We start from the raw sequence: 27,139 nt of genomic DNA on the forward strand, positions 1-27,139 counted from the left end.
AGTGACTGAAAAAGACTGGAAATACGTTTATATGTATATTTCGTGTTGCTTACATGAGTAATAAACAAACTTGATTACTCGCGAAAGTCTATTGTCAGTTCGAAGCGAAATTTCGAACACTAATGATCGAAGAGATACTTTCCGCCGCGAAGTTTCGCTTTGAGGCGAAAATTCAACGAAAAAGCGCCCTTTGTTCAAACGAAATGTCGCTTAAGAGGCCTCGAACTTTCGATCGAATTTTCGCCCGAACTTTCGACGAAAGATCGTTAGAACAAATAACGAAACTCGCCGAATTCCGTTTGCATTACTTTTGCACAATACTGTATACAGCTAAAAGAAATTGTGATTAAGATCAACCGAATTTTCCTCTACACCTTAAACCATTCCACTCCCACACCAGGCGTGGAAGGCCATAGGAGAAGGCTGGTGGGCGAGTAATGAGCTGGACTTTCTGGCAGAAATACTCAAAATAGGGCGAGACTATATAAAAAGAAGATAAAATACTTACGCTCTTTAATCCATCGCAGATTTTAGAGAAACAAAGATCAAAGGAAAAAATGTTAATTTTCGATTAACATTACTGTTGATACTACTGCTTGCTTAATTATTTTACCAGATACGGTATTAAAGACATTAATGATAACATGCAATGAAGAGCACAACAATTCGTAAATCGTTACTGTTACTTTAGAGAACGATTTTATAATTCAAGCTTTTTCTTTTTCAAAATTTACCCCCCCCCCCCCCACCCTCTCCGAAAAAAATATAATAAATAAAAGACAATTGTGGGGGACTAATTATGTTTACTAGTACTAACCACAAAATATTAAACTTCCGCTGGACACATTTTCGATTGATTGTTGTGCAAATCAAAATAATTTGAATCTTTTATGACATTTGTACTGAGTATAATTGAAATAATTCGAAGAAAATGAATCCCTCCCAAGAAGTTCTTGGTAAGTTTAATTCGTTTTTAACAATGCGACTGGCATTCAGAAAAGTAAATTAATGCGATCGAGGTAAGTAAAATTACCAAGCTTGAAGTTGTAGCAATAACAGCCAGGAACAAATTTATATTTAAGTAAGTGTAAAACTCCGCCAGGCGAACAATGATCGAATGGACCTTAAGTATAGTCTAACCACTTCTGGAGTTCTAATCGCTCTCTTTGAATTACTGGTGAATTACATTGCCTAAATTTAAATTGCGTTCTTCTCTGGCTGTCCAAAAGTTCGGGGGTTCAGGCGGTGAACCGACACCAACCTTGAGCGCCTGAGTAAATGAGTAAAAAATGTTATCGATAAAAGCTCGTTTGGATAATGAAAGTAAAAACTTACCATCTGATTTATCCGGTAACAAATGAGGAAAAAAAGTTAAAAGAAGTAAGAAATTAACGATTTAAAGTTATAGCTCAATTCAAAATACCTTCTGGCCTGTTAATACATAAAATTTCTGCCATATGTGTAACTAAATACATTGAATGTTACTTACAGCCTGGAAATCGATTGATTTTGAAGAATGCCGGTAAAAGAAAAAGAAAAACAAAGATTTGTTATAAGTGTTGAAAAAGAAAATCGACTGTTAAAGCAAATTGCCCTTTTATCCAATTTTCAACATATGGACGTTTTGATCATCATCTTTTTCGATGCTATCGTGCAATACGAACTACGCAGTCTCTTCTTAGAGTTGCTTAAGTCCCTGCATTTTACCAACTCTCTGTGTTGCTCCAGTAAGGCTGCCAGTACCGTAATTGATTCGAATAACTTTTGCAACTTATTCAGTACTGATACAAATTTGGGTGATAGAGAGCATCTATTAATCATGACATAGCTCAACGACTTATCAGTGGAACATTATTGTGATATAGTTAAGCCTATGTTATATGACATTAGTATGTCATATAACATTCTTTAGCTTGACCGAATGTAATGTGTCAAGTTATAAACTGAACGAATAGTCAATGAAATTCAATTTTAAATTTAAAAAATTACAACTCAAAGTTAAGATAAATTTAGCTGGATGGGCTCAGCTTACAGAAATACCAAGTAGACCAAGAAGTTATAAAAATAAATAGCACAATAAATGGGTACGTTTATAATGATAAGTTTGTTTGTTACCACCCATAGAGATACAAAAAGAATTCAAAACTTATCCAGTGCACCCATGTTCAAAGGGCTCCACATTTTTTTGCGATAACTTTGGGTCTACTAAAAATCAAGAATAACTCGTTGATTTCGAGAGGTGGGGAAGGAAGCCAACTCTGTTTGCAGCACAATAAACAAACTACAGCCGTTTTTACTTCCTTTGTTTTGATTACGTTCTGCCACTTTTTTTTGCGACTCCATCACCGACATTGTCTAAAATTTACGAGCTTTATTAGTCGGGCAATCCCAAGGGAGCAAGATGGGCCTATCTTGCCCGCTCGGGTAACCAATCAGAACCAAGGGCTTCAGATTGCCCACGGGTACTGCCAGCGCAACAACTTGGAACGACGGCTGTGTGCACATGTTACTAAAAATCGTTTAAAATACAGGTAGAAAATTTCTTTCGAGAAATTCCACGCTATTGCGACAGTATTCAACTGCCCAATAATGATGTGACTAGCGTCCAACGTAATCCTATTCACTTTCTGTTCCGCCTCTTTGTTACTTTTTTACTGGATAATCTTTTGAAGATAAGTTCCACAGTATGAAGATATTGAGTTATCTTAATATAATTTTAAAAAGAATAGGCCGTTGGTTGTAGTTTTTGTGCATGATTTAATTTGAATATATCAATTTTAATTACATAAAGAACTGGAAATATCCAAATTCAATTTTATGTAAGTACAACCCGGAGGCCGCTCAAAACGGCAATATCGAAATTAAGTTATTAAAACAAATGGGTACTTACAATCTGATAGGTTTGTTTGTTACCATCCGGAGTGATAAAAGGAAGTAAACAAGATTAATTAGTGCACGTTTCCTAAAGGTTGTTAGCGTGGATATCGTTAACCTTCATTTTCAGACAAGAAAGAAAGACCAGACAAGAAAGAAAGGCCAGGAAAGCTAAGTTACAGTTTTTTTTTTTTCAATCTGGTCTGCCTTTGGTTTTTGTTTTTTTGTTTGTTTGTTTGCTTTTCAATGTTCTCCTAATAAGGATAAGAGCGAGGGATTAATTGAGCCTTATTCTCGGTGAGGGTGCTAAGCTCGAATCTGATTTAATTGAATAAAATAGAATAAAAAGTACGCGAAAAATGTCAGTTTTCCAATGTCAAGGTTAGAGTTCTTTGACATGATTGGCTAATTTTTGAAATACTGCGCGCTGCGCGTGAATACAAAAAATACAGAGGAAGGAGAGGAAGAGGAAAATTGTTACGTGAAATTTGGAAACGAAAGAGATTTGCTACACTTCAGAACCAGTAGAACTGGTGGAACCTTTGGAACCTGCGGAACCAACGGAACCTATGGAACCATTACTTTTTTGGACATAAAAATAGTAAGGAAATGAAATTAAAACTAAAAATAGCTGAACACTGTTCGAGATTTCGATTTCGGGTATAAAGAAGGTGACGTTAAAAGAGAAACATGATTTTTTTATCTACCTTGACGTCCAACACAGGAAACCCAAGCTCATACAGTGAGCATTTGTGAATATACAAATATGTTCACGTTGCGCAATGAGTGAGATATAAGGATTTGCATGACAATAAACAGTCGCGCTCTCAACCTTAAAAAGTTCTGGACTATTTTTGAGTAAGGAAAAATTTTTCATGCGCAATGGACAATGAATTCCAGCCTAAAGGTTTGCTGAGAGCCTTCGGATGATGCGATATTCGGATATGGCGGTACAAAACCGTTAGAGCTCAGGTAGGTGACTGCTGATCACTCCTTATGACATTACATACCCTTGTACTAGTACTGTAAATGTCGTCACAATTAAAGTTGAAGGTCCAGACAAATTAAAAAATATTTATCTTTTAAAGTTTTATTTTTTATACCCGAAAACGAACTTTCCGACAGCGTTCAGGTCTTTTTAGTTTTCTTTTAGCTGATAACTTTTCTTTTAAGAAAACATATGGGTTTCGGAGGTTCCGCAGGTTCCGCAGGTTCCACAGGTTCCGAAGGTTTTGGAGGTTCCACGGTCTGCTGATCCATAGTTTAAAAACACACAAAAGAATCCATATTATTTTGATACTATGGTAAAATACAGCGGTCAAACAATTCTCTTCAGTTTATCATAAAGTGTAGTAAACAAACAAACTAATAAATAAATGAATTAATCGTTATCTGTCTTCTAAATGTACAAGATCATACTTCGATTTGCTTTTCTTCTGAAAAATTATGGAAATAAATACGTAGCAAAATACCACCTGATGACTTAGTTTGTTACCATCATGTGTGATAAAAGAATGAAAACAATACAAAATAAAATTTAAAAAAACAACGACAACAAAACCTTGCTTCATTTTATTTATGAGTTTGTTTGCCACCATGTTAAATGATAAAAGCAAGAAAGCCAGAAACATGTCTTAAGACCACTCTCACATAAGGATATTAACAGGGACACCATAACTAATGTTACTCTCGGTAAGTACAAATATCCCTATAACTCATGTCTCATCACTAGATGTCGACTACCCTTTAAAAAAAAGATGAAAGAAATAGTGATGATAATAAAAAAAAGTAATCATGTTTATATTGGAGAGGAGGTCAGGAACGTTGAAAGAAAACAACACCATCACTCAAGAATGGAAAGTTGAATGGTAAGTACTTAAAGGCAAAGCGTATCATCACTCAAGAATGGTAGACTGGAAATTTTTAATCATGTTACTCTTGGAAAGGAGGCCAGTTAGGGTTTGTTCGTTCCCTTTTGATTAAATTAGATTACTCTCAACCACTTTATCTCACAAATATTACTTTGGACTGATTACGTGAAACAAACTCAATTATGATCTATTTTCTCATAACTTCAACGTTAATGACCTATATGTATGTCGTTTTATTAAAACAAATTTTGCAAATAGATACGTAGCAAAGTATGTAAGTACTTACCCCCTAACAAGTTTGTTTGTTACCAGCAGGTGTGTTAAAAAAGAAAGAAAACAACACTTATAAGCGCATCATCACTCAAGAATGGTAGACTGGAAATTTTTAATCATGTTACTCTTGGAAAGGAGGCCAGTCAGGGTTTGTTCATTCCCTTTCGATTAAATTAGATTACTCTCAACCACTTTATCTCACAAATATTACTTTGGACTGATTACGTGAAACAAACTCAATCGTGATCTATTTTCTCATAACTTCAACGTTAATGACCTATACGTGTTTCGTTTTATTAAAACAAATTTTGCAAATAGATACGTAGCAAAGTATGTAAGTACTTACCCTCTAACGAGTTTGTTTGTTACCAGTAGGTGTGTTAAAAAAGAAAGAAAACAACACTTATAACCGCACCATCACTCAAGAATGGTAGACTGGAAATTTTTAATCATGTTACTCTTGGAAAGGAGGCCAGTTAGGGTTTGTTCGTTCCCTTTTGATTAAATTAGATTACTCTCAACCACTTTATCTCACAAATATTACTTTGGACTGATTACGTGAAAAAAACTCAATCGTGACCTATTTTCTCACAACTTCAACGTTAATGACCTATATGTATGTCGTTTTATTAAAACAAATTTTGCAAATAGATACGTAGCAAAGTATGTAAGTACTTACTCCCTAACGAGTTTGTTTGTTACCAGCAGGTGTGTTAAAAAAGAAAGAAAAAAACACTTATAAGCGCACCATCACTCAAGAATGGTAGACTGGAAATTTTTAATCATGTTACTCTTAGAAAGGAGGCCAGTTAGGGTTTGTTCGTTCCCTTTCGATTAAATTAGATTACTCTCAACCACTTTATTTAACAAATTTTATTTTTGATTGATTCCGTGAAAAAAAATTAGAAAAAAACGCAGAGAACACAATTGTTTGGTTGTTACCATGATGGGTGAGAAAAGAAAGAAAGAAAGTAACATGTGTTCCGATCACTCTTAGTTAACTATATTATTGGGGAAACTAACTAATTTTACTCTCGGTAAGGAGGCCAAGGAAGTTGCGCTACGGTTTGCGCGTTCCGCTGATCTGATCTGATTGGGCAACAACCGGGCTTCTTATTTTGCCACTTGAAAAGTGCTGTGACAAACCTCTATATCAAAATATTGGGTACAGTTGAAAGAAAATTAAACAAAATTAAAAAAAGAACAACAACAACTACTACTACATCTAAGTTATGGTACACAAGTCCAAACCTAGTCGAATTAAAGTTCATTTGGCTCTTGAAAGACACTTGGTACTTTCATTTAAGTAATGATTGAATGAGGCAGACAGTTCTTCATACTTTAAGGAAACTATGTCAAAGCTTGACTGATACAAAAAGCGCGCTTTGATTGGTCAAAAAACTATTGTATATTTGCCTGTATACCCATTGAAAACTAAATCATCTTCCTTTCCTATAGAATGGCGCCTCAAGGGGCGAACTCACGGATTTTAATAATAAAAAAGATTCTATTTATTGAAACTTATCAATTTTTTCATTTAAAATGCAGTTTACCAACTGGCTGCTCCCTTTTTAAGCCCTAATTTCCGCTGCGTGGTTCTCGACTAGAATTCTCTAAGCTGCTCGTAGAGAAGGAAAAGCTGGCATATTTTTGCTTCAAGAAAATTTTAACGACAAACTAATCGGACTTTTTGCATAAGAACAAAAACTTCTCGCAAAAGTGCATGTGCACTCAAGATTTTATAGTAATTCCGTTTGTTGTCCGCTATTTCAGGTTTCATTCGATAGTTTTGCCAAGTCTAAGTGTTTTAAGCACTTTCTGTTAATTTTAACGAGGACTCGAGGAAGGCTTTAATGTAAGCTGAGGCAATAGACACAAATTCACTTGTGGGAAAATAGTGTACCGTGTGTTAAAAAAAATAAAAAAAATAAAAAAAAAAAGGAAAAAAGAGAACGAAACCTGGATGGAATTTGATTCAGTGCTCACGACTCGATCGAGGTCATTGTCTTTTTATTTTCAACTTTTGTCATGGGAGTTAACTGAGTTAGCTCCTCTCCGAGCAATTAATTTCACAAGTTAAAATTCTACCAATGACCTTTATTCCCTGAGAAAGCTTCGGGTAATATCAAAATACTACTTCTTAGCCTTGCAAACCTTAAAATTTTTCCGTAAAAATTATCAGATCGCAATCGCATTTGTAGGAAAATTCTTGCGACAAAGATCGCGTTGTCGATGGCCAAATTGAAATATTCATCACTAGACGTTATTGTTTGTGTCCTTAGCTTGCATATCGCTGTGTCTCGTTAGTTTTCTTTACAATTTCTGCACAATTTCAATGCCGTTACTTTAATTCAGTTATAAATTAATTACAGTCTTCGCTCATCTGACCGGCGTGTTCTCCCAACATCCCGCGTTGTTTATTAGTTAATTCCTTAAAATACGTTGTGGCTTATTTCGTTAGCACTGGAGCTTTGAGAACTAAATTAATAGGGTGTCTTTCATGGATTAACAAAAAAATATCAAGCATCATGCGCAATATTCTTCAGCCTGACCCTATGTGATCAGAAGAAAGGAACGGAGTAATGGTGTTATACCAGATATATACGAATTGAAATGGATGAAAATACGATTCAGAGGCCTTGGTAAATTCAAATGGCTTGAGATTAAACAGTAACAACCAAACAAACGCTCTACAATGAATAGGTTATAACGCCCTGATGAGTTTGATTGTAACCTGAATAAATATATGTTATTTGTTGGCTAAGGGTCGGTCCGTATGGTGAAAAACTGTGACCGAGGTGTTGAAAATGACTTCTGAGGTGTTGAAAATGCTGCCCGAGGCCGTAGGTCACAGTTTTTCACCATACGGACTGACCCTTGGCCGATAAATAACATATGTGTGTATATATTTTTTTTAAACTCAACGAAATTCTTTCCGAAAGAACCCGGATGATTTAGGGCTGTCAATACGGCAAGATAAACTGAACAATTTTTAGGCGAGTAAATGGTAGTTAAAATAGAGGTCATGCAAATTGCTTCACCGAAACATTTTCATTTGCGTAACGATAAAGGTGATTTAAAAGGCTTCCAAACAAACTTTGAAACATTATTTTTACAAGTATCTGTTACAATCTGACACCTGTCAATTAGAGAGTGCGTAAGAGAAAAAAAGAGCGCATGTACACTTTTAAAAAACAACGAAACTAGTTTGGTAAGGACTGTCACGACAATATTTTCTTCAAAAACAGTCGATGATCGGACGGAAAGTATTATTCACTCTCATCGACGATTAATTCATGTACGAAGATTTACCTCTTCATTAGGCAAACGGAGGGGAAAGTACCGTGGCCTGTGGGCAGAGGTAGGAAAATACTGACCGGGTAAAGAACCAATTAGATTGCAGGATTCGTTACCGTGCCCTCTAAAAAAAATAATGCTAAATATTGACTTAGTCTCCAAGAAATCTGTAAAAGTCACAACCGAATGGTGCTACGCATGCATTATGGAAAAAAAAACCGTTCTTTAATTGGTCAAATCAATTTCACTTTCCAACAGATGATCTTCTGCACCTTAAACTGTCTTAATTGTGTGTGATCAGGATCTGAGATTAAATCGAATCAAATACTTAGATTAAAAAAATAACTGGTAATAACATTGTCCAAGTCAACTTTATAAACAATCTAAGCTAAACTACCCAAGATGGATAATAAAAAATAATGGTTACTTACAGCCTGATTGTAATCGGGTCAGGAAGGTAATGAGGAACAATTGGAAAGACAATAAAAGGATAGATAGATAATGATGAGGAAATGAACTAAATTGATTTGAAAATTGAAATTATTCAATATTTTTCCAACTCGATTAGATTATTAAAACAGTACTCACATGCTGTATGGAGCAGCAAAGGGGAAAAGAAAAGTAACAAAAAGTGTTAGTTAAAAAATAAATAGAAAATTTATGTCAAATACAAATTAATTAAAATTTGTTAAATTCATGACCTAAGAAATTGTTTCAGACATTGAAACATTCCCCTTTATTTTAGATTATTGGGCTAGAGATCAATGAACAGCAATCAAAAACACATTAAAAAGTTACTAACATACCTAATGACATAACTTACATAAAGAGGATTATTTAAAAAAACTAATCCACCTTAAACTTCAAACATCGATGCCTAACATGTACATATAACTGGTTTACTAAAACATATTGTTGCCTAACAAACTTTAATTTCTTGACATACCGAAATTATTTTTTGCATCAACGTACTATCTTCGATCACGAAAAAAGACAATAATAATTGTGATAACAAATAATAATTCTAACGTTTATGATAGAAAAAAAATGATAATAAAATCAATGATAATACTAAATAAGTAAATAAACGAGCCATGTCACGCGATATTTAGATATGTAGATTTATCTTCTACATACGGACATTATGTTGTTTCAATGAACTTGTTTAAAGTTGCAACAAAGCAGTGAAAATTTTCCGAGAAAATTGACACCAAATCAACCTCGACCCTGCATTCTTTTCTGCTCCTTACAAATATTCCGCAACAGTGGTTCTGAGGCGTTCATTGAAGTTTGTCAATGGTCACCGACAGCGAATAAATCATTTCCGACTGGATATTACGGAAACCAATTTGATTCAATCAATTGATAGCAATTGCTAACTTTAGCTTTTTTTCGGTGCGCGACTTTAACGTGACTGTTTTACTCCACTGTGAATTGTATACGGGGTTTTTACAGCGAATAAATCAGTTTTCCAGTTCTGTTAAGTTCGCGAATGGTTATTTCGAAAACCAATTGACTTATAGCAATCGATGATGATACTTTTATATGTCAGAAATTTACGTATGATCGATGAATAACATATTTGTGACTGTTCGTGGACTTAAAAGCAACGATTACGTCAAATTTCACCGGTTATCGCAATACACAAAACAGACAAATCTACCGCACGATGTAAGCTACCTATGTTTTTCACTGCCAGCCATGAAACTGGTTCTAAGACGAGAATTTTGATGGACAGATCAAAGAAATAAAATAATGATGACCAGCGATAATCATGTAGTTGGCGTGTTAAGTCATCTTAACTGATGTCATGTTACTTCAGCATTTGTTCAAGTAAGTAAATTTCATAGTTATCCAGGAATGATGATCATAATAATAACCGTCATAATCGTAAAAGGTGGTTGGCAGCGAGTATTGAGGAAGAAATTGCTGAAAGATAATCTCATCATAAACTTTAACACACGATCATTTCTATTCAGTGTTTAAATGAACATGGCGCTCGGTTGCCATTCTTGTTTTCTGTTGAAAGAGTTCGTGCCTAAGAAATGATTGGATCAATATCAGCATCTGGGCAACTGCCCACCTACCCCTTCCCTAACCCAACATTAACCCTCACTTGTAATTCAAACATCTACGAATTCTAGAGTTTAATAAAAAATCGTTTCATCAGAAAATCTCGTTGACATTTGTTTCAATATGTTAGTTTCGCGATACCAATGCCTTTAGAGGCGCGCATTCAAGCGAGGCCATATCTAAAGTTGATTTTCATTTGGCTGCAAATTTAAATCCTTCCCTCAAAACTACTTAATGATACCGAACTGATGGTCACCTCGCTAATGTATTTTCAAGATCAGACAATCTATTATATTCTATCCCAAGTTACGAAATTGAATCAATAACTTAGAGTTTATCACCTTCCTACTAAGTAAATTTGCATATGCATCCAATTCTTTAATCGATGAGTACTTCCTGTTAACAGTCATCGTTATCAACGAAAAGTAAAAGGACGAAAACAACATGAGATTCCCGTCCAAAAATTGTCTGTCAGAATCCTAGCTTAGAGAGAGAGAGAACAACGTAGAAAACATTTTAAATACCAAGGAGGACTCGATGTATCATTATGATTCTGCAAACAATTATTTTTACGTTTTCACTTACCACCTGATGTGATTATTTCATCCAGCATGGTTGACATAGACAGCAGAGAAAAAGATTGGGATAAGTAGAGTTCAGGCGTGAAAACACTTGATCGGTTCAAGGAAAATTCAGTAAATCAAAGTAGTATTAAGAAGCTTCCTACTGATCATCCTTACAGACTTTAAATTGGCCCTCGTTCTTCAATGATGCTATTGTATGTAGATATGATACAACGACTGATATTAGGAAGTCAAACTCTCATACCATATGTGACCCTCCACGGGGTTTCAGGGAATAAGGTGATAGCACGCACACGGCACGTTATAACACGCTCGCACGTTAGTGGCATGACACGCTTACCATGCAGATATGCGCACAAAAACAATTGATTTTGGAAAGCGTGTTCGTAGACATTGCTAACACGGTAGAGCTTTGTTTATATAGCAAGCTAGATTTTTTGTTTTTCTTAACACGCTAAGTTCCTTTGTTCCTTAACACGCTAACCTATCTTGTACAACCCAGCTCACTTTGTTAATTATGTTTGTCAGCTTCTTAATCGTGAGAATGGTGTTTGTAAAGTATATTACTTACAGAATGTAAGCGGAAATGCAGAAGATCTTCTGTCCTATCCGAAAGTTGTAATAAAAAAGAAACATTCCCGGCAAATCACGGCTCTTTCCCTCAGGATTTTCACAGGGAATTCAGTGAGCACGACGTGTTTCACAAGGTCTAGAGGAGCTCAGTTTGAACGCAGGAATTACTTTTTTAAAACTTAATGCTTACCTTGCAAAATATAAATCCTTATCGCTTCCCACAGTTAACCCTGTAATTCCCAAGATCCGGTTGTTAATTCTCCCCTGTAGCTGCTACACATTTCCTTGTAAATTAGTTATGAGAACGTGGTGCTAGATCAAGATAGCCGCTTCTACCTGATAAGCTCGAATATTCTCATTACCTGTTTGCTGAATAATGTATGGGTATTATAGGGAGAAGTTTCATGTTAACCACATCTGGGAGTTGAAGGGTTAAGTAAGCTCAGTACCGAATCTTTGTGAATCCTTTAGCAACATATTTCTGACTCCAGGTACAAAAAAAGCAACGTTAACTTTGAGAGGCGTGTTCTAAAATTAGCACGGTCCCTGTGTTGTATCGTGCAAAGTTGCGAGCAAGATCCTAACACGTTCCTTTGTTTCTACCGGGCGAAGCAGACAATGGCTCTGAAATTAATGAGGCGAGTAACTAACACGCTGCTAAAGTGTTAAAAGCTAGTTCTTTTCTTTTAGCGTGCGAGCGTACCGTGTGCGTGCGTTCATCTTATTCCCCGAATCCCGTGGAGGGTCACATATATTATATCAGTCACTGTGTTTTGTTTACTATACACTTTTGTGTTGTATTATTTTGCTATTAAGTAAGTTATTTAATTCAGTTGCCTCATTAAATTGAGTTCATCACTTACAGCCTGTTTGATTTGACATAGGCAGTGCATGAATAGAGAAAGAAAATAATGACAATTAATTCAGGGAGAGTAAATTAAAAAAAAGAGTGAAATTATTGATAATAAGTGAGCAAAAAAATGAATTAATCGATTATGTAAAGCTGATCAAACATATCAATTCGATGCTCTAAGACTATTTTATTAATTAATGATGTAAAAGAAAACAAAAATGTGTTACGAAAAATTGCAATGCGTGACAGCGTGACCTTATAGAACGTAATTTAGTGTTAACAACTGGGTTGAAAACGTAAATTAGCCACCGTAGAGGGTAAAAAAGCTGACGTTTCGAGCGTTAGCCCTTCGTCAGAGCGACAATCGCTCTGACGAAGGGCTAACGCTCGAAACGTCAGCTTTTTTACCCTTTACGGTGGCTAATTTACGTTTTCAACCCAGTTGTTAACACTAAATTACCTGCTATACTCTCCCACCGACGCAGCACCACAGTTTCTTTAGAAACTTACCCCTTTATTCATTTGTGACTTTATAGAAGCTTCGCGAGAGGTCATAGTTTGTTTATTTTAGTGTATTGCGCAAGCGTTTCGTAAAGCGGTTTATTTTGTATTCTTTCTATAATTAGACAATTTAGAAAGTTCTAGATATTTATTGTGTAAGTATATAAGTAGGCGAGTCCAAGCGAAGTTTGAACCAGTTTTCACACGCGAAGAGAGCTTGACTCTAGCGTGTTCATTCAAGTGTGACGAAGCAGTATTTATTGAAGTTGGCGGAGGTCGTGTGAATTTATCAAGATTAAGTGCAGTTTGGCGGTGGCCGAGTAAATAAGAGTTAAACTTCGTGGAAACTACGTTCATTCTCTAGAATAAATCTTCTTGTTGCTGTTCCGACAACCCTGAGTTCAGTTTGGTCTCCGAGCTACCCTTCCTCTAAAAGATTACTCGCGTAACAAAATGACTCAGTTCTAATTGGCAAGGAAAGAGTGTCTCCCATGTAAAACGGATGCAAATGTTAAAACGGGTACAAAGAACAATTGGTGGATTATAACCACAGTTTTTTTCCCCATGATCGTGGTGTTATGAGATTTTCCTTGCAGCGAAAAATTAAAAAGATCTATTGTTCCATTGTTCAAAACAGGTGAATTGCAAAATTGAAAGATTCCTGAGTAGTGCGTGAAATATAATTCTCCATCAATAAAGGTATTGGCCTGGGCATATTATCTGATACCATGGGTTTTTTCCAGACCGAAGGGCAGATTCCTCTTCCCGATCTTCTCTTATGCCGCTAGTAGTGTTTAGTTAGCAAAGAAAGGTTGCAGCTAGAAGTGGTTAACAGCTTCTTTGTTATAATTATGACATGCAAGAGATAACATCTAAATTATGAAATTGTAGGACCACTTACTTCCTGTAGTTTCCGAGGAGCAGTTCATTAAAAACGTAGAAAGAGGAAAGAAAAGGAAAATCACCGGTTAGTACACAGTCGATATCAACGTCTTAGCAACAGAGGAGCATGTTGTTTCAAACGTTTTGGCTTCTGCTTTAGGGAAGGGAGAATTTATGTAAGTTTTGTTGCCAGAACTTCTCTTCTTGCTGTAAACCTGGGAAGATATTATTGTCCTGATCGTCGGCTCAGGTAGTTAAAAGCAAGGTCACTATATACGAAACAGGCAAATATAAACAGGTTTAACTTCCCTCATTTTTTGAAACTTAATTTCAACGTTAAAGGGCATGTAAACCCAAAAATACATGTTTTTCTTATACTATGTAAAAAGTGGCGTAGAAAACGAATTTGAAATTAGTTTTGTCCAATACGACTTATTTTAGGAGAAAATCGGCATTTTCAACTGAAATTCCATTTCCGATAAAAACAATAGCGAGAAGTCGTGACGTAAGCGGTGGAACCAGAATATTGCGCAACACATATTCCCCAGTAAAACTGGTGTGGGAGTTCGTGTAAGTAGCGGTAGTTCTGAAGATGTTATTTCAGAAGATAGCGACTCGAATGCCTTAAGCTTAGTACATGACAGCGCAAGGGATAATCCAGAATCTTCAGGAGAGTCTGGGCCACGTCCTTAACAATATGAGCCGCGTAGGGTTCACCGAAGCGATCCGCACGAAGACAGTACAGAACATGTCGACAGCGATGCGACCGTCTCGGAAACTCAGACTGGTATTTAATTTACTTTGTGATTTATTTGTATTTAACATGAAAATGCAATAAAGCGAGGGTACAATCTAAAGGAATGCAACAGAATTTTTTTAAACTTGAGCTTCTGAGAGTGTTTTATATAAAATTATCAAAGGTGCGAGTGTGGAACTTGTCAACCAATGCCGACAACTCATGAAAGTGTTTGTTGTACGGAAATCGGGCAATTTTGGCAAAATGGCCTGAAACCCAGATAAGTTATACCACTGAGTATCCAGGTTTTCAGTCAATTTGCCTTGATTTCTGGGTGCTGGAGACGGCCAATTACGCGTACAGGCAGCAGCAAAGCACAGATAATCACACCGGAAACGACTAAGCTAAATATTTTCTGTTTCATCTGTTTTGTTACATTTTGAGATCGATTTACTTGAGTTGTTTCTGCCATTGATTTAATAATACAGTACTAGAGCTAGTTGTTTTTCGCTTCTTTCCTGGCATGAAATTTCGCTGAATTGCCTACAGATAGCTTGTTCGTTGGTGTTGGGGATATCTCGGCAAACACTTTAGGGTCGCTGTGCTATCTTGTGCGGTAAACAATATCCTTCATCTCAGAAGCATTTCCATCGATAAACAAGTTGTATTATGTACATTTCCTTGTGTGGCCTTCATAATTATCCAACCCTGTTTGTGTTTGCTTCGATTTAAAATATTGAAAAGATAGTTTTGCAAGCTGAAATCAGGATCTTTGAAGTTGTACTTAAAATGATGAATTTTGTCCTACTGACCTTTGAATGTATTTTCACTGCTGTGAAAACCGTGACACAAATTCTTCTGCTGTTTCTCTGCAGGGTTTCTCAAAGGAAGCACCAAGTGGGGCTGGCATGGATTTTCTTATAGAACATAAGGGTTGATTATGGGATCCTGTATAGAATTCTTTGTATCGAACCGACAAAATTCCAGATCACGTTATTACACACTGATATCAACGAATTCTCTTTCTTTGATACGTGTTTCGAATTCAGGCGAAGGTTCAGACATGTCAGTGTCTTTTACGGGCTCAGCGCTGGCTCCCGAACAACTGGCTTCCCCATAATCTTTCATTAGATGAGAAAAAAGATGTTTTTAGAGAACCAATAGCTTTTGTTGTTTAATTAACAAAACGTTTTCATGTAAATCGATTTTGTACTTTCTCTGTTGACCTCTAACTTTTGAAGAGCTCAACTTCTTTCTCAGTTCGGTCGGCCACTTTCGAATCCTCGTCGTCTGCCGACTGTATGGGTCGTTTTTATACTTCCGAATAATTTGCTTCTGGTGAGGCCTGAATCGTCGGTACAGCACCAGGAAGAAAAATGACTGCTACAAACAACAGAACGTTCGAACGGCTCGACGAAATCGGCTATTTTCACTTGAACAAATTTCACAAATTGTCGCTTCAAATTTGCGTCATTTGGAAATATTTGCATTGTATGCCCAGTTTTGTTTGAATCAGTACAAAACTGGACGACACAACGCTTTACCATTACGAAAATATTGAATATATTGAAGCAAAATGTAAGTAAAAAAATCATGACGAGACCAGCAAACAACGGCTGTAGAAAAGACTCCTTCATGCCTCACGCGATTATAAAACGAGACTTTGAAGGGTCCACCCGTGACGTCACAGGAAAGATGGCGCCATTCAAGATGGCGAATGTTTCGAATTTGGAAGAGCTTTTACAAAGTGAAAATGGACTTTTGAGAAAAAACGAATGGTACCTTTGGTGTACTTGATATATTTACTAAACATCTATGTGAAAAGAAAATGAACGTTTTTTGGGTTTACATGCCCTTTAAATGTATGATATAGGGGAAGCGTTAAATAACCAAATCAAAATAGAATGAAATCAGTCATTTTCAATAGATAGTTCGTACTCAAGACTCTGCTTATAAAGACAGATAAAAACAGATTGTAAAACAAATGTGAATCCCACACGCCTAAGTTCTCCAAGAAGGTAGCTTCTACGCTTGGACAAAAGTTCAATTACCTTTGTCCCGAAAAAGTTACAGGAAAGTATGAAGGACAAACAATGAATAAATGATTAACTAAGTGAACACACAGGGGTTTTTTGGGGCGAGTTTACCGTGATACCATGGGTTTTTTCCAGACCGAAGGGCAGATTCCTCTTCCCGATCTTCTCTTATGCCGCTAGTAGTGTTTAGTTAGCAAAGAAAGGTTGCAGCTAGAAGTGGTTAACAGCTTCTTTGTTATAATTATGACATGCAAGAGATAACATCTAAATTATGAAATTGTAGGACCACTTACTTCCTGTAGTTTCCGAGGAGCAGTTCATTAAAAACGTAGAAAGAGGAAAGAAAAGGAAAATCACCGGTTAGTACACAGTCGATATCAACGTCTTAGCAACAGAGGAGCATGTTGTTTCAAACGTTTTGGCTTCTGCTTTAGGGAAGGGAGAATTTATGTAAGTTTTGTTGCCAGAACTTCTCTTCTTGCTGTAAACCTGGGAAGATATTATTGTCCTGATCGTCGGCTCAGGTAGTTAAAAGCAAGGTCACTATATACGAAACAGGCAAATATAAACAGGTTTAACTTCCCTCATTTTTTGAAACTTAATTTCAACGTTAAATGTATGATATAGGGGAAGCGTTAAAAAACCAAATCAAAATAGAATGAAATCAGTCATTTTTAATAGATAGTTCGTACTCAAGACTCTGCTTATAAAGACAGATAAAAACAGATTGTAAAACAAATGTGAATCCCACACGCCTAAGTTCTCCAAGAAGGTAGCTTCTACGATTGGACAAAAGTTCAATTACCTTTGTCCCGAAAAAGTTACAGGAAAGTATGAAGGACAAACAATGAATAAATGATTAACTAAGTGAACACACAGGGGTTTTTTGGGGCGAGTTTACCGTGATACCATGGGTTTTTTCCAGACCGAAGGGCAGATTCCTCTTCCCGATCTTCTCTTATGCCGCTAGTAGTGTTTAGTTAGCAAAGAAAGGTTGCAGCTAGAAGTGGTTAACAGCTTCTTTGTTATAATTATGACATGCAAGAGATAACATCTAAATTATGAAATTGTAGGACCACTTACTTCCTGTAGTTTCCGAGGAGCAGTTCATTAAAAACGTAGAAAGAGGAAAGAAAAGGAAAATCACCGGTTAGTACACAGTCGATATCAACGCCTTAGCAACAGAGGAGCATGTTGTTTCAAACGTTTTGGCTTCTGCTTTAGGGAAGGGAGAATTTATGTAAGTTTTGTTGCCAGAACTTCTCTTCTTGCTGTAAACCTGGGAAGATATTATTGTCCTGATCGTCGGCTCAGGTAGTTAAAAGCAAGGTCACTATATACGAAACAGGCAAATATAAACAGGTTTAACTTCCCTCATTTTTTGAAACTTAATTTCAACGTTAAATGTATGATATAGGGGAAGCGTTAAAAAACCAAATCAAAATAGAATGAAATCAGTCATTTTTAATAGATAGTTCGTACTCAAGACTCTGCTTATAAAGACAGATAAAAACAGATTGTAAAACAAATGTGAATCCCACACGCCTAAGTTCTCCAAGAAGGTAGCTTCTACGCTTGGACAAAAGTTCAATTACCTTTGTCCCGAAAAAGTTACAGGAAAGTATGAAGGACAAACAATGAATAAATGATTAACTAAGTGAACACACAGGGGTTTTTTGGGGCGAGTTTACCGATAACCACACATCAGGGACCAGTCACCATCACTCATCTGGGGGGGAAAGAGGGGTGGGTGGTGAATTCTGGGGGGTTTCATATGGTTTTGTCATGGAGAACATAGGAAGGGTCAGTCGTCAATAACGGAGATAAAAGAAGGGACTGTTGAAATTTGAGTTTTTCATTTATCCCATCCCCACTTCCCCCTCCCCCCTCCCTCTCCCCCTTCTTCCCTTCTTTCCTTCGTTCTTTTGGGAACCTGGCTACGCACATTACAGTTCTTTAAAAGGGTCAAAGTATTTATTGCATTGATGCAAAACATGTAATTAAAGCTAAAATCTCCCTTGAATAAGTTCAGTTTTAAAATGAACTTGATGTTATGCTTAATGTCAAACTTTAATACTTCGAATTCTGATTTACATATCATGAGCAAACACCAAGGGTCCCCAATAGGGTTCTTTAATCGCGCGATCCCGACTTAAGTCCCGTAATCCCGACGGTTTATACCGGCCAATCCTGGTCCCGATCATAAATTTTTGTTCTTCGTCCATTGGCTCAACTTGAAAGGGCCTTTTACGATGGGTGATGATCTTCTCTACCAGCACTGATCTGTTGATGTCTTTGCTCACCGCGAGGCGTAAGTTTAACTCTCTCCAAACGATACCATTCATTTTAAAAGTTTTCAAAGTTTTTCACGAATAACTTACGCCAGTCACGGAGACGATTTCCTTCCGTTCTAACTTCGATCTCGGATAAACATATAAGTAAAGACAGGTCAGTATCAAGGAAACGAATAAAATTGTCAACAAGTGCATAAAACAAAAAAAAAGGTGACGGCAATCCCATTGATTCCATAACAAGGGAAACTACGAAAAGTCAACTGAACACAATTTTGCTGTTGAAGCGAATACTTCCTCCAAAGCGGGAAAAATCTTCCGCGGAGATAATGAGTCTCTCGTTCCAAAGATAGAGTGACCATCATCACATCTGGTCTCGTCGTCCAGAAATGGCTTATTCGATTCTTCATCGCTGTTAGGGAATCTTACTCTAATATCTCATTTTCCTCTTCGTCTGTCTTTTTTTTTTCTTTGCTGCTCCCTGAGGTCAGACAGTTCGAAGCTGAGCGGTTGACATGGCTGAATTTCTCTCTAATCGAGGTGCGACGGGAGAGTTCCAGCTTTTTCCATCTGACGCACCGCAACACCAAAATGTTTGCGCCCAGTCCTTCATGTTCTGCATATTCTATGGTGCTATCGGTACAGGTGATATTATTTGAATGGTATGTCGGTATGGCCGACAGGATCATGGCAAGTTCGGGTGCAGGATACAAAGACTTTGAATTTGTAAAATAATACACCCTTTACTGGGTTGTCCTCTCTAAGGCTTTTTTGTCTGCATTTTCAAAGTTTCTTGCGTAAATTAACACCGATCAAAGTGGATCTTTGTAATAAATGCACAACTGAATGAGCACTCTCTACTTCTATGGTCGTAAGACTCACCAGGTTATAAACGCGTTTGTGGAAAGAAGTGAAACACGATCTCATAAAAACGGCTGCGTGGGAAGCTAGGCTTTGGCTTTGTAGGACTTTGACGTAGAACAATCTTTTTATAAATTCCCGTCAACGGATGGCCCGGTTCTCGGTGCGTTTAGATTATTGTTTCCCGAATCCCGCCCCCCAAAATTGCCGATTCTCGTGTGCCGTTCATAGTGACAATCCCGCATCTCGCTCCTGCAAATAAGCCCAATCCCGGATCCTGGAAAACCTATTGGGGACCCTCAACTCCTGCAAAGATTTTTGGTATTTGGACACAACCGCTATGAGAAAGGGAAAATGAAAATTGTAAATTAAAACTGAATTTGAAATGACACAAACAAAATTATCCACACCCTACCCCCCTCTGTCTTCCCCATTCCCTACATGGCAAGTAAAATTACCGCTCTCTAAGGAGAGGAAGTCAATGAAATATCCAAAAGATACTTACGCGGAGCTAGTGTTTCCGTGTAAATTTTTTTGAAAATTGAGAAAAGAAGAAAACAATCACAAATAAATACAGCATTGAGTGACCAGGACTTGATCATTGCAATTGCAGTTAAAATTAAACACACACAAAATTAAAAAAAAAGGAAAAGGAAAACAAAACAAAACAAAGAACAACTCAAGTGGAAAGTGGAGCAAGGCATCCTATGTAGTTAGTAGTAACAACAATAAGAACAAAAATCATTTTTCCTATTTGGTCCATATTAAAGTTGCTATTATGATTTCGTTGATGTTTGAAGAAAAAAGGGAGAGATCGAAAGAGAGTATCTGTTTGTATCTTGACATGTAAAGTACAGGCTGACTTGAATAAATGTACTGCTAACTATCAGCCCAGAGGAAAGGTGATTGCAATATAAGACAGAAGTGTTAGTAAAAACACACTTACGGCACTGTCGTTCATCTGAATGATCACCACATTCATTTCCATTCCAACAACGAAGATATTTGCTGAGACACTTTCCATTTTTACAAGTGAACTCATATTTCTCACACGTTCCTATATAGATATGCGAGTAACGTCAATAGTGATACATCAGAATGACTATGAAAAGTCTGATTGGTCGAGAGCTAACTCAATCAATATACGATAGCGTGCTTATTTAGCATAATAAATGCAATCTCTGCAACGGATATTTTACTCAGGATATTACATACTGCCTAGTTTCTTAGAACTTCGTCCGTTTAGTGTTCTCAAATTTTTTGCAAAGCTAGAGAGAAATATTCTCTTTTTGCAGATTATTCGAAATATGCATGTAATAGAGCAATTATTAAATAACTCATTTCCGAATTGTTAAGTGCGTGTAACTGGTACCGAATTTATCACATCCCAAAGAGGCTTGGTGAACATAGCAATACCGTTCGGAGAAACTTCGAACTTCTCCGCGATTAGGGTAGACAAACTGAGAAAATATCTTTCCGATAGGAGAATTCAGCTGAGTGATAAGAAGAGAGAGAAGGGCTGAAAGTTTTAAAGTTGTGTAAAAATGTGTAAAAAAATCGAAGAAGTCGTGGAATCTTTTGAGTGGAAGTTAGAGAAAAAGCTCCCACAAACAAGGGGCAACCTCCTTATCCCTTTTTTTTTTGGGGGGGGGGAGGGGTTCTTGGTCTCAAAAATTTGGCAAAATACCAGAGTTCACATTTGTATGACTACTTAGTTGGAGATGATGAACACTCAGTCGAGAACCTCAGAACCTCTTAAGTGCCGCTCTCGCTAAGAGCGCTCCTCTCGACTTCCCGTCGGAAAAAAAGTTTTCTTTTATTTTTTGCCCATGAAAAGGGTTCAGGACATATGTTTCAGAAATAGTTTAGTTGTTCTCCGATTCTCTTTTTTGCTTCGCCACAAGCCAAAAATGATTTTTGGCCAGACGAACCCTGTGAACAGCGATCGAAAGTGTCAATTTCAAAGATTTTGTCTGGCGCGCAGCGACTGCAACAATGTAGATCACGGAATTCTCTCTTGCTACAAGTTACAAGGTGTATTCAGTTAGTTCACAGACAAAATATGGAAACTTCAGCTGGAATTTTTTTTAATACCAGCGTGATCAGAGACCCTTCTCTTCGACCTTAATTTGCATATCAAAAATTCACTACTTTGTACGAAAGACCTCTCAAAACGCAGGCGTTAATCGGGCCGAAAAGGCATATCATTGTATAGTTTATACACCAATGAGGTCACGGATTACCTCAAACCCGCGGGTATATCTCTAGCTTCCATCCACCAACTTGTTAAAAACAACGCAAATCCATGTGTTTGCTCAATTGCGCTCGTGTCGAAGATTATTTGCACGATTCTTGGAATTGACCAAGATCTCCTTTTGACAGTTCAAACTTCGTTCGTTTATCTTCTACGTTGAGGATTTTAGGTTTTCACAGCAATTGAAGGAGATTAGATGCCGAGTTGTCCTAAAACGTTGCGTAAACGTGATCGGTCGTAACGCTTGCGCGCTTGCGTGACTTACAAAGTAGACAAAGGTGATCGGAAGGCGCCTTTCCGATAATTTACGTTGAAATATCATGTCATGAATTATGCACAGTGTGGAGAAGATCAAAATTAAAGAATAAAATTTGGCACTCTGGTCATAACAGACATATCGCGTTGCTTAAAAGGACACAAAAACAAGTTAAAATAGGTTGCAGTGTTTATATTTACAAAACAACACGCATACACTCAGAAACAATTCCTGCAGTTTCTCCCGAGATTTAGTATACGGAACCCGATGAACTAACCCCCCTTTCCGCAGATTTGTTTCTATCACTAATGATGTTACGCTCTTACGGACCACAACGGTTTTGAGCGACAAACTCGACATTTCTCTGCGACCATCAAAATCAACTGGACAAACCCAACTTGATATATTGCGTGACGTGATTGTGCAAATTTTTCCTCTTGCCATATGACCTGTTTCGAGGGTTCTACAAATTGAAACCAAAATTAGTTAGTGTTTATTCATTTTAATGAGAATTTTAACTTTTAAAAAGGTTTACTTGATTCACGAAAAGCAAAGATTGGAGTGGCTTTGGATATTTAAGCCCTGATTTCTCCCCTGGGACGACGTATCGAGTTATTCGAAGTACTACCAGCTATCCAGCGAAATCCTCGATTACAAGTCAATTTTGTTTCGTTACTGTCAGTTTGACCACGATATGGAAAAAGATGTAACAGTTATTGGTATGTTCTAAACATCTGAACACTTTAAGAAACATTAGAAATGCGGTGGAGGTACTTGTTAACAGCCACAGCACAAGGGAAAATGTGAGGCAGTAAAAGAAAGCCAGACTGACTGGAGATGTTTTTGAAGTTTTCGGAATTTAAGTTGTATTCGTATCAGATGAGTAATATATTTGCAATTTCTCGAGAGTGAAGGCTATTATTTAACTAAAAATTGGTTCGTAAGTGCCTATCTGGGCTATCTGCAATAGCAGACAAAACCAGAATTCTCTTGACAAAATCAAAGGACAAATTGTGTCATAACGAATTTTTGTCTCGATTTTTGCATCCGCTTAAAACTCACGCAATATATCAAGCTGGGTTTGTCCAGTTGATTTTGATGGTCGCAGGGAAATGTCGAGTTTGTCGCTCAAAACCGTTGTGGTCCATAAGAGCGTAACATCATTAATGACGGAAACAAATTTGCTGAAAGAAGGTTAGTTCATCGGGTTCCGTATACTAAATTTCGGGAGAAACTGCAGGAATTGTTTCTGAGTGTATGCGTGTTGTTTTGTAAATATAAACACTGCAACCTATTTTAACTTGTTTTTGTGTCCTTTTAAGCAACGCGATATGTCTGTTATGACCAGAGTGCCAAATTTTATTCTTTACGAAGGGCTAACGCTCGAAACGTCAGCTTTTTTACCCTCTATGGTGGCTAATTTACGTTTCAACCCAGTTGTTAACACTAAATTACCTGCTCTCCACACTTAGGGTGAGGATAGCTCTTTGATCAACATTTCATAAAAATATATTACGATCAACTTTCCTGGGTAGAGTGAGAACAATATTTTCTTATTTCCTCTTTAATTTGCCAGAGGAGTAATATGAATGTTACATAAAGAGCACGGCTGGGTAATGAAAGAACGAGTAATTTGTGACGGAGGAAATATTTCGACCATGTACCTCCCCATTTTACCCAAGTCTTAAACTCACAAGAGTCATAACAGATTCCTATTCAAGTCTCAAAAGTTTCTTTCGTCCTAGTATATTTTATTAGATATTTGATATACCATTACGGAACCTAACTGATTCATGGTTTTTTTAAAACATCCTTCACAAACAATTTTCGTTTGTAGAAGGCTTTTCTTGCAGTTTATGCTGCATTGCTTCATTTCCTGGCGTAACCGAGTTAACACCTCTTGGTCGTTTTGCCACTGTTGGATATCGCTACGCTTTACATTTTCATTAAATTTTTTTTATTTGACATAGGACCCTTTCGGCGAAGATGGTTTTTCAGTACCTTTATCTCAACGTTCATTCTTTTCTCAGTTTCTTCGTGGATTTGAAATGTCGCTGGTGTTGCATAACCGTTTAAGACACGTCAACCGTTGAGTGTTTTCGATGAGAATCATTAGCAGAATACTCGTTATAATTCCATAAGTTATGTTCCTCGCCAGTTATTGCCTCCCTTTGCTCTTCTTCGAATTTGCTATCAGCTATACAGCAGAATTTCAACTTAAAACAGAAAATCGTTTGTCCATAGGAAATCGAAGAAAGACAGGTCTTCCAGGTTACGATTAGTCTACCTATACAAAGCTTTTAAGCAACGAACCATATTGTGGTTAGTCTTATTTTTTTCTTATTTTTTGTGTTACAACTTCTAGAAATTCTTAAGAACAGTTATATTTTCGCGCCGCTAAGTGAGCACTTAGCCTCGCTCCCACGCGAGAATTCGATGCAGCCACTTAACGATTCTGAAATGGGTTATTTGGTTTTCGCATGAGATCATAAATCATCACACCTTGTGTCTGTGTTAATAACTCAGACCTCGATAGGTTTTCGTTTTCATAATCTATTTTATCCTGCTCAAGCTCAGCCAATGATTGCTTATTGAAAGACATGCAACATTGAGCCTCTGCTCGTAAGACAAAGGAAATGAACAACCAAAAACTGAAAGTCAAGACATGGTGGTGCACAATGCAACGTTCAGTTTGACTCTCCGATTACTAATAACCATTAGCCTCCTTTTGGTGCTAAAATAGTCTTGGATGTTAGTCCGCGGACGTGGTTTGTTCGAGAATAAACAGATTTCTGAAGGCAAAGCTCCAAAAATGTGAGCTTCGAAGAACAACCATGTCCAGGGACAAATAGATTGTCATATTGTTTTGGAGAAAAATGGAGGCTACCGAGATTTTTTATCCGTTAAATAGTTTTGCTGCGCTCAACAGCACATAGGTGAAGCGTACTCAATCGACCTCATCTCCTGAAGAAAACTGACAGAATGCAGTCACAACGTCGCGATCCACACCTAGGTGACCACATCGTGAGACAAACAATTATATATCCCTTTGAAGTGTTATTTACGACGACTAATAGCCTATTCTACGACATATCTGATTATTTTTATCAAATTACTGTTGTTACAGCCGTGCCACCTTATTAAATTTAACCCGCATTTTCTTCAGAAAGTAGAAGGTTGCTGCTTACCCTTAGCCTTGCCTTTTTTTTATTTTCTATTTTTTTTGTTCAAAAATGAATGAACTTTTACGTAGGTTTAAGGGCTTAAAATTATAACATTTTGTAGGAAAAGGCAAGACATTTAAAAAAGGGCATTTGGGAATTAAAAGGGGGTTGACAAGGAAAAAGGACGGGACACGTTACTACGGTCAATAGAGTTTCCACGAATTTCGATCAGCTTTCTTGAAAGAAGGCAAAGGAAAAAATGATAAAAAAAAATTAAATCAAAGAAAAACTAGATGGATTTAATTCTTTTGTTTTTATCCTCCCTATCAAGCAGGAGTAAATCAGCTGAATTTTCATTTGTTATGCTTCAGTAAACAAGAACCAGCAGGGAATGTATTCCTCTGGAAGCCAACACATGGACATAAGCCGAGAGGACGCCCAAAAAAGACCTACATTGACCAATTGATGAATGACACAGGATGCAAAATTGAACAACTACCAATTGCAATGGAAGACAAAGAAAGGTGGAGGGAGCGTGTCATGGAATACCGAGCAAACTCGACCTGATGATGATGATGATGATGATGAAGCCTCATTCTTTTTCATTATTCCGATAAAAAACCCTTTTTCATACTTCAGTCATGTTTAATTGTCCCTGATGGCTACATGTGAACCTCTTAAAAAGACTAAAAACAACTTATACGACAGTTGGTTAATGCCGTTATTGTATTAGTACATATTGAGACGACACACAAATAGATCACATTCTGAATTTAAAGTACTTACGGCCAGCTGATTCGTCCGGGTGAAACATGAAATAAAACGAAAACGTATTGAAATGGTCTACTAGTATTATGACAATACCACTAAGCTCTGTAATTTTGTTTTTTTTTCCGGAAAAATTTACATGTCGTTTACCAGAGAAGAATGTATTCGTGACGGCAATCTAGTTTTATCTGCGTTGAGACCACTTGTATGTTGACTTTTTTTGCGGTCAATTTTGTTAGTCGATTAAGGCGATGTCAGTGGATGACTCTATTTCTAAAAGTATTATTTTCAAAGTAATACATCAACGATAAAATAGCTCAATGCATCACGTAAATTAATACTGCCTCATTCAACAAATTTCGGTTTATTTCATTCGTTGTTAAAGTGATTGCGGCCATCACAGGAATCTTGTCCATATCATCGAAGCTCTGTATCCAAAGATTGATGGATGCAAAATTCATTGCATGTAACGTGCGTCAAAGTTTATATTTCTATTTCTCTGTTCTGGAGATGTTATTGTAAATGTGGGGTTCTCGTTAGACAATTCTTTTTTCTTTCTCCCTCTCTCTCTCTTTTTTTTCTTTTTTTTTTTTTTTTTTCAAAAAAGCATGCGTTATTATAACTTATTTTGAAGTTACTTTAGGAGTGGGATAGGCTCAGCCACAACAAAGGTAAAAAACAAAATGCACAATACTCACTGCATTTTTCGTCTGATCTATCTTTACAGTTCCTGTATTTGTTGCAGCGTATAGACGCATGGATACACTGTTCTTGATTTGCACAAGCAAACTGATCGGCTTCACAAGTTACTAGATGATCAAAAGAATCACACGGATCGTGACCAATCGTTGACACTAACTATATATCTCTACACTATCACTTCGACTGTGAAGGCTACGTCACATCTCGCGCTCATGCTGTAAGTATTGACAATCTTGTGATATGAAAGGGCAGTTCGCAGCTTACTTTTTAAGTTTTTGCTTTGTTTTGCT

General features: G+C 37.0%; 1 protein-coding gene and 2 long non-coding RNA genes across 5 annotated transcripts in view; 1 reads left to right on the top strand and 2 right to left on the bottom strand.

Annotated features, from left to right (window-relative positions):
• Nucleotides 1–13,940, bottom strand: part of LOC149045275 (uncharacterized) — a 66,332-nt gene extending 52,392 nt beyond the window's left edge. The window contains exon 1 of the long non-coding RNA XR_016187193.1: nt 12,859–13,940. This is a non-coding gene — a long non-coding RNA (uncharacterized LOC149045275). The remainder of the gene's footprint in view (nt 1–12,858) is intronic.
• Nucleotides 13,941–14,333: 393 nt separating this feature from the next.
• Nucleotides 14,334–16,309, top strand: LOC149045282 (uncharacterized). Its single transcript, XR_016187151.1, has 2 exons — nt 14,334–14,568; nt 15,393–16,309. It is a non-coding gene; the product is annotated as an uncharacterized LOC149045282 (long non-coding RNA).
• A 2,295-nt stretch (nt 16,310–18,604) lies between these two features.
• LOC149045283 (vitellogenin receptor-like) overlaps nt 18,605–27,139 on the bottom strand; it is a 37,809-nt gene continuing 29,274 nt past the window's right edge. Inside the window, exons 7-9 of one of the 3 annotated variants that reach the window (XM_089208147.1) lie at nt 26,846–26,956; nt 20,652–20,762; nt 18,605–20,043 (exon numbers count right to left, since the gene is read on the bottom strand). In XM_089208147.1, the coding sequence (XP_089064273.1) occupies nt 19,931–20,043; nt 20,652–20,762; nt 26,846–26,956 (335 nt within the window). In that variant the 3' untranslated portion in view covers nt 18,605–19,930. Of the gene's footprint in view, nt 20,763–22,390; nt 22,679–26,845; nt 26,957–27,139 lie in introns of those variants that run through there. The other 2 variants (XM_089208146.1, XM_089208148.1) reach the window with 2 other exon arrangements.

The sequence above is a fragment of the Pocillopora damicornis genome, chromosome 5 (genome assembly GCF_964200805.1).
Source record: "Pocillopora damicornis chromosome 5, jaPocDami1.2, whole genome shotgun sequence".
Lineage (NCBI taxonomy): Eukaryota > Metazoa > Cnidaria > Anthozoa > Scleractinia > Pocilloporidae > Pocillopora > Pocillopora damicornis.